The 19,390-nt window shown below is 33.7% G+C and overlaps 1 protein-coding gene across 8 annotated transcripts in view; it reads right to left on the bottom strand.

Annotated features, from left to right (window-relative positions):
• The window catches only part of RALGAPB (Ral GTPase activating protein non-catalytic subunit beta), a 94,766-nt gene that overhangs the window by 49,318 nt on the left and 26,058 nt on the right, over positions 1–19,390 (bottom strand). For 5 of the 8 annotated variants that reach the window (XM_031954036.1, XM_031954028.1, XM_031954030.1 and 2 more), the window contains exons 4-10: positions 18,896–19,059; positions 14,479–14,665; positions 13,130–13,261; positions 11,485–11,663; positions 4,024–4,172; positions 3,683–3,899; positions 746–781 (exon numbers count right to left, since the gene is read on the bottom strand). In XM_031954036.1, the coding sequence (XP_031809896.1) occupies positions 746–781; positions 3,683–3,899; positions 4,024–4,172; positions 11,485–11,663; positions 13,130–13,261; positions 14,479–14,665; positions 18,896–19,059 (1,064 nt within the window). The remainder of the gene's footprint in view (positions 1–745; positions 782–3,682; positions 3,900–4,023; positions 4,173–11,484; positions 11,664–13,129; positions 13,262–14,478; positions 14,666–18,895; positions 19,060–19,390) is intronic. The other 3 variants (XM_031954033.1, XM_031954034.1, XM_031954035.1) reach the window with 1 other exon arrangement.

Here is a 19,390-nt window from a genome sequence, read left to right as displayed (position 1 = left end):
CACCTGACTATAAAGCACAAACTTAATATTCTCCCAACCAAGCAAAATGAATATGAATTTCAACCATCACAGGGAAAAACTAAGTCTAAGTTGAAGCTGGGATATAAAAAATAAATTGGATATATAAATAGACGAGAAAGAGAAATATATGATCATGCTCATTGTTGGAGGTCACTGAAACAGAAGCCCTTTGAAAGTTGCTTTTATTTTTACAAAAAAATCTGATTTAATATTATATTAAAATCATTACAAAACATATTTTAGATCTTTACAAAATAATATAAATTATTTGACATGAAATATTTAATGGAATATGTAAGCAAAGCATAAATCTTTATGCAACTTCCCATGAGCCATTTTGGTCCTGAATAAGCTATTTAGCATAATATACTTAGAAAACACTACATGCAGAATGCATACAAATCAAAACACTAGGTCTGTAAAAATAAGCTTAAAGCTTAAAAAAAATAAAAATAAAAAAATAAAAGCCAAAACACAGTTAGTGCAAAGTCCTGGAATTCATGACATGACCAGACTAGTGTACAGAAATAATGGGATTGATTCAGGCAGATTAATTTTTGCTTTTGCCAACAATCTTCCCCATTCAAAACAGAAAATATTATTTTCCTTCCCAAATGCAAAAGCTACAAGAGACAATGACAATGACAATCAAATTAAAAATGGAATTATGAACAAAATAAAAAACATGATTGCAATTAAGGAAAAGCTACTGGTTCCTACTTACAAGATTTATAAGAAAGAAGAATTTGGATAAAAGATGCTGCAAGATAATAGAAATAAATGGAAACAAATCAAAGGACAGCAGTAGTTATAAAATACTTTAAAGATGGTGAAATTTTATTATAGTTAAGAAGCTTTTAGCTTTTTAAAAAATTAGATTAAAAGCTTTATGATATAGCAAGCTAGTTCAAACACATAGGAAAACTGGCATTCAGGTCCAAAATTATGGTTTTGTATCATGCAAAACAATGAACGAAGAAAATTATACAATTACAAATAGTTGAGGCTTTGATCTGCTCATATCAACGTGCATTAAAATTTGAATTCATTAACCCTTCCCAGCTCAATGTCACTTTTATGAAGTATAGTATGCTATAATGTTAGTCTAAAACTAATAGGTCAAAGGAACAGGCATTTTAAAGTTGAGGTGAACTGTGTAGAAGAATCCTTTTGTGATCAGTTAGTACTTGCAAAATGGATGAAAATGGAAGTTCCTGGAAACCAATTTCCTATACTACCTCCAAAACTCTCATTACCCTTTGATTTTTTTAAACTTACTTAAATAATACCTCAATTATTTTACAGCTTTCACTATACCCTGACAGTTCTGTCTAAAATGTGTTTAAAAAAAAAAAAGATATACTGAAGTTTTTGAGTGAGGAATTAGTGGGTCTCACACTCATAGAAAAATAATGACTAGACAGAAAAGGTTGTGTTGAAAACACATCTAATTCTGATTTCAATACAAATGTCTTCTGGTAAAAGATTATCATCATTAATATGGATACATAGGAACAAACTCTTTAGAGACTAAAAGGACTCACAAGAACTCTACATCACAGAGAAGTTGAGATCCTCTGGGATTGGGGAGTTTAGTGCTAATAGTAAAATGTCTGAAATCAACTTTTGGAAAAAAAACAAAAAACAAAAAACAAAAAGCATACTTTGACAAAAATTCTAAAAACAGGCTCTAATGCCATGTCTGACTACCATACAAATAATTGTTTTAAATGTCAATGTGGTTTGGAACAACTCTGAATAAAAAGTAATAGACTCTAGAAAATGTCACTTCCAGATGGTTGTCTTCTTTTCAACATTGTTTCTATATAATTTCCACATACTTATTATTATTAAATACTATTTGCATTCTTTAACATTCAAAATTTGTTCTTATAAAGTAAAATATTATGAACTTAGAAATGTTAGACTTCTCTTGAAATGAGATTATAGAAAATATTAATTTGAAGTCAAATAGCAGAAACCAGAAATAGTAATTCTAAGATGTTTGTGCATGACTAGGAATTACTATTTTAAGTGTTCCTAATTTCATCTGCCTGTATCTGTGAGGATACTCCTCTATGTTTATAATTTTTTGAACTTAAGAGAATGTGCTTTTTGATTATTTATATTATTAGTCCTTATTTTGAAATAACTTATGTTATATATACTTCTGGCATGTGATGCAAGCATGACCTCATAATTAATATAATGGAATATTTTTCTCTTAAGTAAATATTCTCCAGAGTAATGTTAATATTAATTACTCTATCCATTTTACTATTCTTACCTGGCTTCCATTCCCTAACCCCAGAAAAAAAGTGCTTTCTTGTAAAGTAATCTGCAAATTCTGGGCTGATCCATGATTATAGACACTATAAATATTTAATATATTCTTTTCAAAAAGAAAACACTACCATCTCTGAGGAAGGTAACAAATAGATTGGGTCTTTGTCTTTAACTGCTTTAGGTTTGTAATGGCAAACCTAAACACTGATACCATGGGTGAATCCTTAATATTACTCTTAACAAAGAGTATGATTAAATAAAATTATGACTCCAGCAAGCTGTAGCTTAAAATGATGCTATGAAAGAGGTACACTTACACTTTTATCTTTCATACCAAGATCAGTCATGCTTTCATGGACTAAAGTCAAAAGCTACAGTTTCACAAAAGAGAAATTTCTATGCTATTTTCTGGTTTTCATATGTACAATTTTACTGACATTTTTACCATAGGCATACCCCGAGATTCATGTCATTAACTGATCTATTATGCAGAAACACAATGTTAAGCAAAATACTGTCATAGGAGATAGTCCATAGGGACAGAACTGAGTAGAATTAAAAACAGCAAGGATGGGGCATGCTGATCTGGAAGCGTGGAAAGGGACAGGAAGCAGAAGTCAAGATCATCAGTTTGGGTAGCATCCATATGGACATAACAACACAATGTTTGGAAGGATATGGCAAGGCATAAAGGTCTTAATGATGTTACTATGAAATGGCATTGGTTTAGGCAGTGTTTTGTGGGGTATGCCTGTAGCTAAGAAAAATACTTCACTCAAGTTCTTAAGTCAATAAATCATGGCTCTTTGTGACAGGTGTTAATTTTTCTGGGTAACATGAAGGGGACCGCCAGGAAATGAAATAACATTAATTTTGAGTCAATCAAAATTGACTAATATAATTTATGGCTCATTAAAATAGAGAGACAGAGAGAGAAGGGAGGAGAGACGGAGGGAGAGAGGAAGGAAGGGGGGAGAGAGAGAGAGCAAGAGCGAGGAGAGCAAGAGAAAGAGAGAGAGAGCGAGACAGAGAGAAGAAGAGAGAAGCCCAAACCCAACAAAACATACCTACAATGGGCTGGTGGCAAAAACTCCAATTTCAGTTGGTTGAATTCATAGGGTTTAAAGCTGGATGGGACCTTAGAAATCCTCTGGTCCAACCCCCTCATTTTACAGAGGAGGAAACTGAAGCCCAGAGAAGGGAAGGGACTTGCCCAGGGTCACACAGGTAGTAAGTGGCAGTTCAGCTGGAAGGGGTTAACCATAACACACTGCTTTGTTAGAAAGAATTTTTTTAGGTATGTGTTAATCTTGCAGGTAGGAAATGTCAGAAAACAAGAAAAGTAAAGTATACATATTTGTTGAGCAATATTTACCAGTCATGCTGCTGTCTCTGTTTAGTCCATTGTGAAGTTTACAATGAACAAACGATGCATCAAACAACCATGATCCAAAGAGATTCAAGATGCTATTCACTTTGGGCCTCCTCGGGGCAGGCAGTGGTCGAGGCTCTGAGCTAGTCTGGTTGGGACTAGACAGTGGAGAAGTGGAAGACGTCTGGTGCGAGACTTTAGAGGCATGCCCAATGTTGGCCTAGTGGAAGGACAAGAGGACCCCCCACCCGCAGGAAAAGTTTAAGACAAAGAAAAGACCCAATTCAAGACCAGATGCTTAAAATGTAAGGTGGAAAATAGAACTCTGATGCTAGAGATCTTACTGTGCTAGTCTTCACGGTGGCCTTATTCACAGTAACTGTTCGATGCCTTCGATTATGAGGGGGAGTTGTGCTGCTGGCAGTGCTCTGGGGCATGTTCAACCTGTTCACTGGTGTGGGTGGGGCACTGTCACATCTAGGTCGAGAAATACCTAAAACAACAGTAAGGAGAAGAAATGGTCTCAGTTCAGAGCCTGGCACTACTCTTGATGTCATAATGTTTTACAGAACTATTATTACAAACATCTTCCCCACCCAAAACTGATGGCTTTCATGCTGTCAAAATATTCACTTCCTGTTCTTACCTCACCCTGCTACTGGCACCAAGAACTTAACCTTTTCATCCAACAGCTCTCTGGAACAAGTGTTCTATCTTGGTTGGTGGCTGGGTCTCTTTGGGTGCTTTACTCCCCCTGTTCTGGTTCTAGATTCATAATCAAATCAATTCTTAAGTTCCTCCTGGAACAAATGTGTCTTTCTATGCCCAGATGGCTCCATTTATAATCTCTGAAATTTGTTGAACCAAAATCCCTTCCCTGGTCACCACTCCCTAAACTCAGTATCCCTTATTAGAATTTTGAGAGCAGAGACTGGCTAAGCCCACAGTGTTTAGCCCATAATGTTTTTGATAAATGCTTTTTCATCCCCTTACAGTAAATAATTTAAAATCAAGTACCTAAAATGAGTTTACAGATTTCACTATGATAAAACTAAATAGAGAGAGGCAGAGCCAAGTTGACAGAATGAAGGCAGGAAGGAATTCACCCAACCTCTCCCCAAAACCACTCCAAATTCTTTAAATAATGACTCTAAATAAATTTTAGAGCATCAGAACACCCAAAAAGACAGAGTAGAACATTTTCCGGCTGAAGGCAACATAGAAGGTCAGCAGAAAAGGTCTGCGGAAGCTGGGTGGGAGTGTAACGCAATCCCAGCAGAGGCTGCACCTGACCCGGCCTGGACCCCAGTCTTGACAAGATGGGACCTCTGAATCAACAGTAGTGCTAGAAGCTTCTGGACTTCTCCCCGCCCAAGAATATCAGGTGATTTGGAAGGTCAGTAGAAAGGGTCTGTGACAAAGGAGGGGAGTCCAGTGTGGAGTCCCAGTGCAGGTCACACCAGGGCCATACCAGAGCAGGCCTGGCCCCAACCCTGAAGCCTTAGCATGAGCAAAGCAGAATTCTGCTGATTTAGTACATCAGCTCCTACAGCAACAATAGGGAGGGAACACTCTTCTAATAGCTTCAGGGCAGAAAAAACTGCTTTTGGTCAAGTCCTGAGAAGGAGCTCTAAAAGTAGCTATACAAAACATTAGGAGCTTGGGAAAATGCACTCTCCACTCTGGAAATAGAGCACTACTTTAACAAAGAGTTAAAAGCTGAATAAGTGAGGAAAATGAGCAGAAACCAAAAAAAGTTTCTGACCACTGAAAATTATTACGATGACAAGGAAGATCAAAACACACACACACATAAGATGATAACAAAGTTAAAGTTCCTACAATCAAAGCCTCCAAGAAAAATAAGAATTGGGCTCAGGCCATGAAAGAGCTCAAAAGTGATTTTGCAAACCAAGTAAGAGAGATAGAGGAAAAATTAGGGAAAGAGTTGAGAAATGGTGCAAAAAGAAATGCAAAAAGCTAATGAGAAGAATGTCTTAAAAAGCAAAATTAGCAAATTGGGAAAGGAGGTGCAAAAGTTCACTAAGAAAATAATTCCTTAAAAAAATAGAACTGAGCAAATGGAAGCTAATCACGAGAAATAAAGATACAATAAAGCAAAACCAAAATTATGAAAATATAGGAAAAATACATGAAATGCATCTCATTGGAAAAACAACTAATTGATCTAGAAAATATATCCAGGAGAGACAATTAAAAAATTACTGCTCTACCTGAAAGTCATGATCAAAAAAAAGACCATAGGCACTATCTTTCATGAAATTATCAAGGAAAACTGTCCTGATATTTTCGAACCAGAAGGTAAAAAAGAAATTGAAAGAATCTACCGATCACCTCCTGAAAAAGATCCCAAAATGAAAACTCTTAGGAATATTATAGCCAAATTCTGGAACTCCCAGATCAAGGAGAAAATATTGCAAGCATCCAGAAACAATTCAAATATAGTGGAGCCACAATCACAATAGCACAAGATTTAGCAACTTCTACATTAAAAGATAAAACTAAATATATAAGAAAAGTCTTTCTTTAAAAATGTCACTGAGATTCAAACTTCTTGCTTATTTGACATGCTAGGATTTCCTAGGAACTAACAATTTTTGAAAATTCAACTGAACTGATTGTGTCAAAGTTTGTCTTAAGATATCAAAAGATATATAACTAATGCAAAAATATAAAGACCACCAATTCTACTTGTGTCTTGATCTCATTCTCAACAAGCTACTTTTGGAAATTTTCATGCTGATCATTCTTGCAACTTTAAAAAAAAAAAAGCAATATTGATGATTTTTTTCTAAATCACAGTTGCCTCCTCTCTTGGTTTCTGAGATCTGATATTTTATTTTGATTATATTTTTTCTTCTCTGATTGTTCTTTCAGTTTCCTCTGCTAGTTTATCATTCTCTTCCCATTGTTAACTATAGAGATTTACTAAGGTTCTATCCTAAGCCCCTTCATCTCTGCTATTATTTCTCCTGATGATTTCATTAGCTTCAATTCAATGACCAAATTCTCTATGGAGATGACTCTCAGACTTTTATATTTCATTTCTGTATATATTCAATTCCAGAGTCTCTCCTGAATTTTCGTTCCACTTAATGCTTACCATGCATCTCCATTCAGTTGTCCAGTAAGAATTTCAAACTCAAATCTTATAATTTACCCCCAAACCAAATTCTTCTATTCCTCTTTATTGCACCATCATCTTTCTGGTCTAGTCCCCCAGGTCTGCAACCTCATAAATATCTCTATCCAATCAGTTAACAGTTATTTATATTCTTCCTTCATAACATGTCATATCTGTTTTCCCTCTAGCAATACAACTACAACCCTAGCTCAGGACCTTAATTACTTTTACCAGAACTACTGTACTAGTCTCCCAACTGATCTCCTTGTCTTCAGTTTCTTCTCTCCAAACATTCTTTCACACTTGTGCAACCCTCAAATCTTTTTTGGCTCCCTATTGCCTCTGACACCAAACACAAATAAGTTTGCTATTTAAAGAAAACCTTCAACAATATGACTCCCATCTACCTTTGCATTCTAATTTCATGTTAGTCCCAGTCCCCTCCCTGCACTCTCCATTTGTGTTCAATTGGCTTGGCTGTAGTACCCCACATTGGGCATTCCATCTCCTGCCTCCATGCTTCTGTGTAAGGCAATCTCTGGAATGCCCCTGACTTGTAAAATCTTTTACTGCCTTCAGAGCACAACTCTGATATCACTTCCTATTCAAATTTCCTACTACTGTCCCTTCTCCCTCAGTTACTTGAATTATGTTATTCTTGAAATTATTTTTACTTATTTATATACTTGTCATATCACTCAGTAGAATATGAATTCTTTACTGGAAGAGACTCTTTTGGTTTTGTCTTTGTGTCTATAGAGCCTAGTACCATGCCTTGCATGTATCAGACACTTAATAAAGCTTGGTGAACTGAATTAGATGCTATGGTTCAGTTGGCTATATTAATGATGAGTAAAAGGCAGCAATCCAAAAAGTGGACTAGAAACTGGAACAGACAATATCTTTAAGAGAAAAGAATCCAACCTAAGTGAAGACTTGAGAAGTCACATCTCAAAAAATTTTTATAGAAAAAGAAAACTAAAGACATTGAAAAATCAGAAAAATAAGAAGGGATTCAACAAAAGTCTAAATGTTTAAAGTCTATGAAGATGCAATATGGTACAATAGAGAAGTTCTGGATTTGGAATGAAAGGACCTAGGGTTTAAATCCTGGTTCTTCCCACTTACTAACCTTTGTGACTCTGGGCCAGTCACTTTAGCTTCCTCATCTATAAAATGCTGGTGCAGAACTAAGGTCCCTTCCAGCTCTTTAACTACAATCCCTGAAATTGGAACAGGAAAATGAAATTAAAAGGAAAAATTACATTTTTGTAAAATACAAGTAAGAACTTTGTGACAGAAGTTTGCGATGTATTAGCATGGGTTAATAGGAAGTTGGAGAATTTTTGAGTATGTGATTTCTCTAGGTGAGACTCCATGTACTAAGGACTATTTATATCCAAGGGTGATTCTGATGTTGTGTTGTTGCTGTCTAAGACATTTCAGTTATGTTGTTTCAGTCATGACTATGACTATGACTCCATTTTCTTGGCAAACATACTGGACTGTTTGGCCATTTCCTTCTCCAGCTCATTTTACAGGTGAGGAACTGAGGCCCACGGTCACCAACTAGTAATTGTCTGAGGCCAGGTTTGAACTCAGGAAGATGAGTCTTCCTGATTCTAGACACTGCATCAGCTTATCTGCCACAGTACTAAGAATAATAGCTTTTAATTAATTTTTCTAAAGAAAATTTCTTATACTTTTCTGTTCACACACAGTATTAGCTTAGCTTTACCTATTTTCCCTTCTTCCCATACATCATTACTGATTATGTATGCCCTATCACTTGACTCCCTGCTAAGTTCTTTTTTTAAGAGCTTTAGAACTAGAATGGACCTTAGAGTTCATCTAGTCTAATGCCCACGTTAAAAAATAAATAAAATGAGGCCCAGGGTGGTTGAGTAATTAGTCCAATGTCAGATAAATAATAAAATAACCAGGAATTAAATTTAGGCCATCTTATTCCACATTCAGCATTTTTTCTTCTATGCCATGCTGACTTTTTCAAGGTTTTAAAATAAAATATACTTCAGTACTTCAAGGATTGATGAGTTCATCCTGGTAGATAAACTCTCCATTGCTAATAATTCCTCCATAACTCAAATGAGGATTTCATAAATTATTATGCATAGCAAAATGTTCCTTGATGGTCAACCTTCTACAAATGAGTTTCCCCAAAATCTAGTCAGCCTAGCACTCAGATCATGCATCTTCCATCACTAAACCTACATTGAAAATCTGTTAGGCTTAATTCAACTTTCTAGCTGTTGTGCTTTGCTGGCATAAAGGACTTGTGGGAAATAGGGTTTTCTCTTTTCCTAAACAATAAAAATTCTATATATTTTCCCAACTTTTCTTTTCTTTCTTTTTTTGAAGAAATCATGTAAGAAGCATAAGAGTTTTTTGGGAAGAGGCATTTGAAAAGACTTCTTTAGAAACCTTTAAGGGTAAGACAGACTCAATTTCTGTTTAGGACAGTTCAATTTAAGCCACATCAGCTCCTTGAGTAGTCAGTAACTGTTTGGGTTATTTTGGTTTTTTTGGTCTATGTCTACATACTAGATATTTCGGGCAAGACCATAATCCTTCTGTAAAGAAGTTTAAAAAATTTAGATCAATTCCCAATATATATCAATACTTACAATGACAACAAGAAATCTAAATTAAAAAAAAAAAATCACTTTAGCTATTAAATGCTTAATCTCTTTGCCAAGTGAAAAAATGCATCAATGGCAACAATGGATTAGAATATAATTTTATTAGTATGTAATACTAATATTTATTATTTTATGTTTATTTATAATATTACATTATAAAATATATACAAAATTACATAATTATATAATTATAACATTATATATTGGTTTATAATATTGCATATATTATATAAAAATCTATATAGTAATATAAATTTATTAGTGAAGGATGGTATATTTTGGGAAGTATGATCTCAAAAAATAGCAAGAAGTAAAGAAGGGTGCATAGGAGAAGTGACTTTAGAGAAACCTTGACAACAGATCCACCTAAATCTAAATATCCTAAAACTTTTAAGGCCAAAACTGTAAGGATGATTGGGAATATAAAAATAAAGAAGAAAGATCTGTAAGCTTTTTCTCCACATCAATGATGGTGAAGCAACATTAATATTCTCCTATTACAATCACTGATGAAGTACATGAAGAAATTAAAAAAAAAAAACCTCAAGAAAATAAAGAAGATGAGAATTATCTATATTATAAAAATACATAGAAGAAATCTACTGGAATTAGGGTTAGAAACTGTAACCATGCTCTAATCCAATAGAACGTCAGCTCATTCTAAGTAGAGATCATTTTATTCTTTCTATTTGTATCCTTGATAGCTTAACTAGTGTCTGGTACATAATATACATTTAACAAAAACGAGTTGATTGAATGGAAGTCTTGGAAAAACTTTCACATTAAAAAAAAAAAAAGATGGGAGATAAATAGTTGCAGTTAACTATTGTTTCATGTTTTTACTTTAACATTTCTATAAAGACATGAAATCACTCTTTATAAGGACATCTACTCCATTTATCCTTTGAAGGCAATCTCAATGAGAGTTTAAGAAGGAAATAGACATATTCTACAGCACACTTTATAAGCATTCAGTTGACTAAATGTTATAGAAAATATAAACTCCAACTATGCTTATTTTTCATGGGTTAAAACCCAAAAAGTATTTACTTGATAGATTTGCCAAAAAGGCTGTCCACTGTCCACCACCAAGATAGCTTTTATAAATATGTCAAAATATTGCAAAATTTCTTGAAAGATGTAGGAGGTCCAAATCAAAGAGGAATGGTGAAGTTTTTTCTGACTATTTGCAGATGTGTTGTTTACAAGTTTTAGAACACTGCAGAGGTTCTTAAAGACATCTATAATCACTCAGAGGAGTTTGGCGCCTACTATGATATGCAGTTGAAAAGAAAATATGTAGAATTGGTACCAAAACTGAATAAAAGGGGGAAAAGGGCTGTACTGCTTTTTTGGTATTACATAGTAACTTGAGTGAAACAAAGGCATATTTTTTTTTAAGGCACATCTTTTTAACATCAAAGTTCTTCTAATGACTCTGCATGGCTTGCAAGTCATGGAATACTAGTATCCAAATTCAAGTTATAAGTCAAAAAATACAAGATGGGTATGGATCGAATGCAATAGGTTTATTAATAAAGAGTTGAACAGAAGAATCAAGGTGAAAGATAATATTAGAAAGTTGTATGACCAGAAAATAAGGTAGGCTGGTGATTTATCAAGAGATAAACAGTAGAAAGACAGCCTGCTCTACTTGTATCCACACAATATTAGAAAAAGGCAACCAATGAAAAATTTATAAGAAGCTACAGAAAACAAGTTGCATAAGATGGACAGTGATCTGCACTCTTTAAGGGGAAGCATTTATAAGGGTGAGATCACAGATCCAAAATATCTGAGGCACTCTGAAGATAATGAAAGAAAAATGGAAGAAAAGAGATCCCAACCTCAAAAACCTTACATGGTAATTGACCAGACTGCTTGAATCAAAAGAGTGAACCAGAAGACTCAAAGGTATTTTCTAGCCCCATGAATTCTGTGACTAAAAAACAGATCTTAATTTTGGCATCAAGTTACTTACCAATAATTACAAAACTCACCTAAGAATGCATCCACCAGGCAGCTGATTCCACGCATGGCACGAAAAAATATATGAGGCAGATGTTTAAGGCAGGGATATTGATTCAATTCTTGTGTCATTCCACTCACATTAAGGAACTGTTCCTGAAATTTGGGAGTAGAGCTTATAATGGCTGGATTACTCAAATCCACGGGATTACTATCAAAAAAGAGAAAAAATTTTACTTTACCAAATTAACTACAATTTCTTAATAAGTAGAACTTTATTAATATAAAATAATATATAATTTAAGAATCTGGCTTTAGGAGACCATTATGTCTCCTCAGTCAAGTGACATCTGTCCTTTTAATTCTCAAATTCTTGGTCTCCAAAATTGGATTTAATAGCTTCCAAGTTCCATTCGATTCAATTTAAATAATAAAGGCCTACTATGTGTAAGCCACTGTGCTAAGATGAAGGTAAAAATACTAGGGTTATAAAGACAATATGAAAAGATTCCAGCCTATAGGGAACTTAAAATCTACTGAGGGATGGATATAATATATGCACAAATGAATATAATTTCAATATGAAGAGAATATTAACAATAGGAGTGGAGGGACGGCAAAAATCAGAGAATACAGGGGCAGCTAGGTGGCACAGAGGATAGAGCACCAGCTCTGAAGTCAGGAGGACTGGATTTCAAATCTGACCTCACACACTTAACACTTCCTAGCTGTGTGATCCTGAGCAAGTCACTTAACCCCAATTGCCTTAGCAAAAAATAATAATAAAAATAATAAATAAATCAGAGAATATTTAAAAGGTATAAGAAAGAGGAAGGAGGTCCCCTGTAGATACAGGGGACAGCCTGTATATAAGTCCAGAGACATAGAACAGATGGTTATAGAATAGCATATAGGCCAGTATGCTTTAATGTACAATCCATGCTGAGAAGTAACATGAAATAAGGACAGAAGGTCAGATTGCAACCAGACTGAAAATCTTTAAATGGTCTACTAAAGTATTTCTATTTTATAGTAGAGGCACTTAGGAAGTCACTGCAGATATTTAGGCAATTCTATTATTTGATGCTACAACCAAGTCCCTCCATCTCTTTGGCATTCAGTTTCCTCACCTACAGAATATAAATAACAGGGAAAAAGGAATGAAGTGATCTCTAATATATTTTCTAGCTCTAGCAATTCAGTGTAAGATTATGCTTTCTTACATTTAGAATTGAAAGACAAATTTGGCTCTACAGCTATTGGCCTAAGGATTTCCTGGCTCCAATATCTGTCTATGCTGTTTAAAATAAAATCGGTGCCAATCGGTGCCAAAAACTCTTTAATCATTAGTTATGTAGATAAAACATGTAATTTGTTTTCTTAAAAATTAATAAAGCTCCATTTTCATTATGTTAACATTTTAAAATTTTTATTTGAAACTAGAAAATAATACCTAAGAGAATTTTTTTAACATACTGATTTAAAGAGTTCAGTGAAATGTAAATAATTCTTTCCTGGATAAAGAAAATTACTTATTTTTTTATTTGATTCAATTTAATAAATAGCACCTATTACATATTTTGAACAGCATTAGGGTACTTATTAAGTATGTAAAAGAAGTATAAAAAGTATCAATGAAGAGATAATGTGCAAACAATGGAAATATTTAAACAATACCTTAACATATGTAAAAAGCGAAACCATGTCTGTGCAATGCAGTCATTATCCATCTCAGGCGGGATAAGACTGGCATCTTCATCAGGAACTTTAAATGGAGGAAATGAAGGACCATATGTAAAACGTAATAACCTAGGAAAAGAAATATTGATTCATGAAATTCACTTTTAAATAGGCAAAGAAAACAAAGAAAGCATTAAAATATGAAGAGAAGATATCAAATTCAATTGAATGTCAAAAGGTTGCTAAACTTCAGATATATCTGGAGAGGGACACAGAGCAAATACATAATTTGTTTGATTCTACTCTCTTAAAATGTACAACCTAATTGTGTTAAGGGTTTTAGGTAAAATTTTATTTCTTATTTAAGATATCTGAATATATATGTTGATAGTTCTTAAACTTTTTAATATAAAAATTAAAGAAAAATATAGCATAGACATATTCTAATTTACCAAGCAAAAAAGATTCACTTCCAGTAAGAATCTCTAGTGAATGTTATTGATCAATCATTTTACAATTTAAAAAAAATAAAAAACATCTACTGCATAAAACATTGAACTTGTTGAGGTATTATTGAGGTATGAGGTATTCATGGTGGTGAGGTCACCATTATTCAACAAATATTTACTGAAAGCCTATTGTAACAGACAAGAGCCATGTGCTATTTAATAATTATGGGGAATTGAACATGATTCTCTGATTTCAAAGACTTTCTAAGCTAGAAAGATATGATAAAATGACAAGTCAAAATACATTAAGTGCCACAGGAAAAGTAAAATGTTTTTAAGAGTTTAGTGGAAGGAGAGAACTTACTTATTAGAGGGGAAATAGATCTAGAAATAAAGAAAATCTTTATGAAAAAAGTAACATTTGGGCTGGAGCTTGAAGGACAAGCAGAATGCTCATAAACACAGACTAGAGTTGAGATATAAAGATTGAGTGCTATATATCTTCACACATTTAAAAGATTATCATAAGGAAATGGGCATAAACTTATCTTGATTGGTCCTGGAGAAGAGAAATAGGATTAATTGGTAGAAAGTTACACAAAGGCATATTTCAGTTCAAAAAAAAAAACAACTTTACAATATGTAGAAATGTTAAGTGAATGGAATTGACTTCCTCAGGATTCATTGATCTTATCACTAAAGATCTTCAAGCAGGGGCTAAAAGTTGGCTGTCTGTTACAAGAGTTTTAAATAGAGGAAAGGTTGAAATAAAGGACTTCTGAGGTTTCCATCTCTAAACTCTAATTAAGAAAAAAATTGGGGATAATCTGCTTTGTTCAAATAAATAACTTTATCAATTAAGTTAATGTGACCAATTTAAGGAAGAAAACCACTTACCTAGAAGTGAGGGCGCAAATAGCTTTGCTCCACTGTTCCACCACAGCTGGATGATGCCTCCAGTTGGCCACCATCTCCTTGGCAGTTTTCCAGTAAGGTGGAGTTGGGAAACAACGGGTACAAGCTAGTAACCAGACCTCAAAGAGAACACCAATCAACTTCTCTGCTAGATTCTCAGCAATGCCACCTTACCAAGAATGAAGGAAACATATATATTTGCCATGCTTATTGTAAAAACATTATAGTTCAAACATCAATGGGGGTACATGTCATCAACTCACTGTCCATGTATAATCATGATAATAATTAGCATATTAGTTTGAAATTTTGCTTTCAGATAATTATTGTCCTCAATAATAAAACTTTTAAAAATATACATTTTAATATGTATTAGCTTTAGCTAAGCTACTGTAACAAATCTTGAATAAATTCAAACAGAATTTAAATTCAGGTCAATTTGCTATTTATCAAACAGGAGCAATCAGTAAGATTTTCAGTAAAGCTCTGAAACCACTTTGCGTAATAATATTGTTCAAATCGGGATATTAAAGTATCAGGAGATTGATAAGGAAGGAGGAGTAACAGGCACACAGACACCAATCTTTTATAAATGGAGATTCATTCCCTTGTGACTGTTTTTAAATTACTGTGGGGGGAAAAAGGAAGCTAGATGCTTGACATCCTTCATTATATGAGGATGCACAGGACAGAACTAGGATCAATGAGTAGAAATTGTAGAAGATTTCCATTCATCCAAAAATATATAGCTTTGTAATACTTAGAGCTGTTTTAAAAAAAGAGTAGAAAGTGACTCCTCATCACTGAAAATGTTCAAGTTGAAGCTGAGGGATGACTAAAGGCGATTCCTATCTTAGGTAAGACACTATACTAAATGACTTTTTTGGTTCCTTCCAACTGTGAGATTCTGATTCCTTTTTTTTTTAATAGCTTTTAATTTATGGGTAATTAATTATGGATAATTTTTCAACATTGACCCTTGCAAACCTTCTGTCCAACTTTTCCCCTCTTCCCCCCACCTCCTCCCCTAGGTGGCAGATAGTCCAATACATGTTAAATATATTAAAGTATATATTAAACACAATATATGTATATGTATCCATACAATTATTTTGCTGTACAAGAAAAAGAGGACTTAGAAATAAGGTAAAAATAACCTGAGAAGGAAAACAAAAATGCAGGCAATAACAGAAAGAGTGGAAATGTTATGTTGTGGTCCACACTCATTTCCCACACCCATCTCTGGGTATAGATGATTCTCTTCATCATTGAATAATTGGAACTGGTTTGAATTATCTCATTGTTGAAGAGAGCCACATCCATCAGAATTGATCATCATATAGTATTGTTGTTGAAGTGTATATTGATCTGATTCCTTTTTTAAAAAGGATCCTCTAACAAAACGATTACAACCAAGATTAGAAGGAAATCAGAATGCTTTTCCTAGTTTTTTATATTTTTTACATTTTTACAGCAAGTGTTTCTGATAAAGGCCTCATTTCTCAAATATATAGAGAAGTGAGTCAAATTTATAAGAATACAAGTCATTTCCCAATTGATAAATGATCAAAAGATATGAAAAGACAGTTTTCAGATGAAGAAATCAAAGTTATCTACAGCCATTTGAAAAAAAATGCTTTAAATCATTACTGATTAGAGAAATGCAAATTAAAACAATAAGACTGGCTAATAAGATAGAAGAGGAAATGATAAATGTTGGAGGGGATGTGGGAAAACATACATTTTAATGCATTATTGGTGGAATTGTGAATTGAGTCAATCATTCTGTAGAGCAATTTGGAACTATGTCCAAAAGGTTATAAAACTCTGTATTCCCTTTAATCCAGCAATACTACTACTAGATCTATATCTCAAAGAAATAAAAATTTTAGAAGAGAAAAGGACCTATTCGTATAAAAATACATAAGCAGCTCTTTTTGTGGTGGCAAAGAATTGGAAATTGAGGCGATGTACATTAATTGGGGAATAGCTGAACAAGCGTTCTACTTGTGCTATAAGAATACTACTGTGCTATAAGGAATGAGCAGGTTGATTTCATAAAAAACTGTAAAGACTTATGCAAACTAGTGCAAAGTAAACTTAGCAGAACCTGTGGAATACTGTGCAGAGTAATAGCAATACTATACAATGATTATCTGTGAATAATAAGAATAGCTAACTATTCTTAGCAGTATGATTATCTAAGGTAATTCCAAAAAACATAATTTGAATGCAGATTGAAATAATCAATTTTTCACTTTATTTTTTATGAATTTTTTTGGGAGGTGAGGGTGTTTTCTTTTATAACATGACTAAGCTCTCTCAAATTGTTCACTCTCTTGGGTGGGGGGAGGAAAACTTTGGAGCTCAAAATTTTAAAACATGAATGTTAAGGTTTTTACATGTATTTCTGGGGAAAAAAAGAAACTACTATTAATGTTTTTTAAAAGTCACCTTTTTATGAACACTGCAGAAGGAACAGATGAAACAAAACTTCCCCAAACCCACATACCTCTCCCAAGGAGAGGATCTTCAGAGGACATAGGAACTAGTGCCAATTTAGAAGGCTGTATGTATAACTTTCTGGTATACCTAAGAGTGTATAATATAAGAGTGTGTTTAAAAGGGTTAGATGTAGGATATCAGTATATAGTTATGCCATAGTTATATAAGATGGAGGATTTTTACAACAAGAGTTAAAAAGGATGGATGTCATGGTCATGTACATCTCATTTATAGCATGTAAAGTAACTCAGATTTTTTGGGAAGGTGTGGTAAAGATGACAACAGAGAAAAGAGTAAGATGGAAGGAAATCAGAAAACAAAGAGGCAGTAAGAACAGAGAAATAGACCAACTCTGGGAAATGAAAAGAGTTAGAGAATACTAAGGAAACTTAACAAGGGAAGAGATTTAACAAGGAGAGAATGTAAAAACATAGAAACAACACTGAGGGCAATATAGAAGGAAGTATGACTCTACATTTTCACATCCTTCTTCCCCCATTGCCTCCTCCAAAAAAAAATTAGCCCTTTATTTAGGGCAAGAGATTCTTAAAACCTTTTTTTGTATAATAGACCCCTCTCATAGTCCAGTGAGGCCTATAGACCTTTTTCTCTGAATAATATTTTAAATGTATAAAATATTAAAATTATAAAGGAAGCTATATATATTAAAAAATGATTACCAAGACATTTTTAAAAATACAAGTTCATGGACCCCAAGTTAAGAACTTAACATAAAATCGTAATTCAACTTTTCAAAAAGTCTTTCATAACTTTTTAATTGGATATGTTGACAACTTCCTATTTAGGTAACAATTGCACCAGTCTTTTTCTTTAAGTAAAACTAGAAATATACTTGTGTTTATATAAGAAAAATATGTTTGAGATAGCTGAAACATTACCAAGTGTAAGGAAAGTTTCCAAAATTCCAAATTCCAAAAAGTTGAATTTGGTTTATGTATGGTTATTCCTAATTGAAATTATCAACCTATCAACCTATTTTGAGGTGAATTGTATTCAATCCAAACAAACATTTATTAAGTACTTACTATGGGCAAATATAAGTGCAGTGTGACAGGGAAAAAACAAAAACCAATAAGATAGCTACTATCAATCATTGCCTATCAGTCTCTTCATTCACTTTTGCTATCCTCCCTTGATATTTATAAAACTTATGGACCTCTGATTCTGCTATTAGCTACATATTCTTTAGAAAAATACATAAACACCCAGGTGAATTCAAAAGATGGTATGTTTGTGTCACTTGTATGTATTAAATAAGTGAATGTGAAACTAATTTAGCAGAAGATATTCAAAAACGTGGAGAAATTTCCACTAATATGACCCACTCAACTGAGAAAAATCACTAACTCTATTATGCCGTATCTAGTTTGGTGTTAGGAGCTCTACAGCTTGTACACCTATGAATGATGCCCTGACTGGAGTAAACAATTCTACAACTACATTCTTTCATAAGGCTTTCAGATCTCAATATGATGAAATTCACACATTTCTATAGGAGAAAGAAAACAGCCTAATATTTAACTCTGTCTCTACAGGAGGCACCCATTGCGTATTCACCAATTCCTTTCACCTACTGTGAATTCCAACCCACTTTCATTGTCAAGTGTGAGAATCAAGGCATGAGTTTAGGGCTCTGGAAGCACCATCACAAAACACAAATCAAAGTCACAGGCTAAGGTTCTGTATTAGGTCCAAACTCAAATATATCCTCAAACAAAGACACTGTTGCTATTGATCATTTTAAACACCTAAGAAAATTCTAAAGCTAAAAGCTACAACAAGGTGACTGAAGAACAGACAAAACATAAATTATTTTAAAGACAGAACAGAAAATCCTATAAAATAACAGCAGAAAACCACCAAAAGTACATACCTTGAACAGTTGGCATTGCCAGAAGAATGTCATTAATCTGCAGGAGAAATAATAACAAAACTTCCCATGTTTCTCGCGCCATGATGGTTGACTCACGAGCTAGCTTCTGGATGGCTCTTAAAACTTGTAAGCATAACCTAATTTGACTGGATCCCTGTTCTTGTCTATAAAGAAAATAGGTAACATAATTAAAATAGATTTGTTGCTAAATGTTTTCCCAGAGAAGAGTCAAATCAACCACTCAGAGTAAGGAGCCCTTCTAAGATTCTTTATTTCATTTGGAAAATATTCCCTTATAATCATGCTGAAATAGAAGATCAAACCACTGCAATACAAGTTCAGCTCTTAAGCTTTCAAAATGATATGTCAATTTGTCCTCCTTTACATCAGGTACTTGAAACTTATGGCTCTCACTCTGATTATCAATACAGTACTTGTTATAGGTACTTATTAGAGCAGAAGTTTTCAAAGTGTGGTTCAGAGAATCCTGGGGGT

Source organism: Sarcophilus harrisii, chromosome 2, assembly GCF_902635505.1.
Source record: "Sarcophilus harrisii chromosome 2, mSarHar1.11, whole genome shotgun sequence".
NCBI classification, from domain to species: Eukaryota; Metazoa; Chordata; class Mammalia; order Dasyuromorphia; family Dasyuridae; genus Sarcophilus; species Sarcophilus harrisii.
The sequence above is the reverse complement of the archived record's forward strand: the minus strand, read 5'-3'. Positions and strand labels throughout refer to the sequence as shown.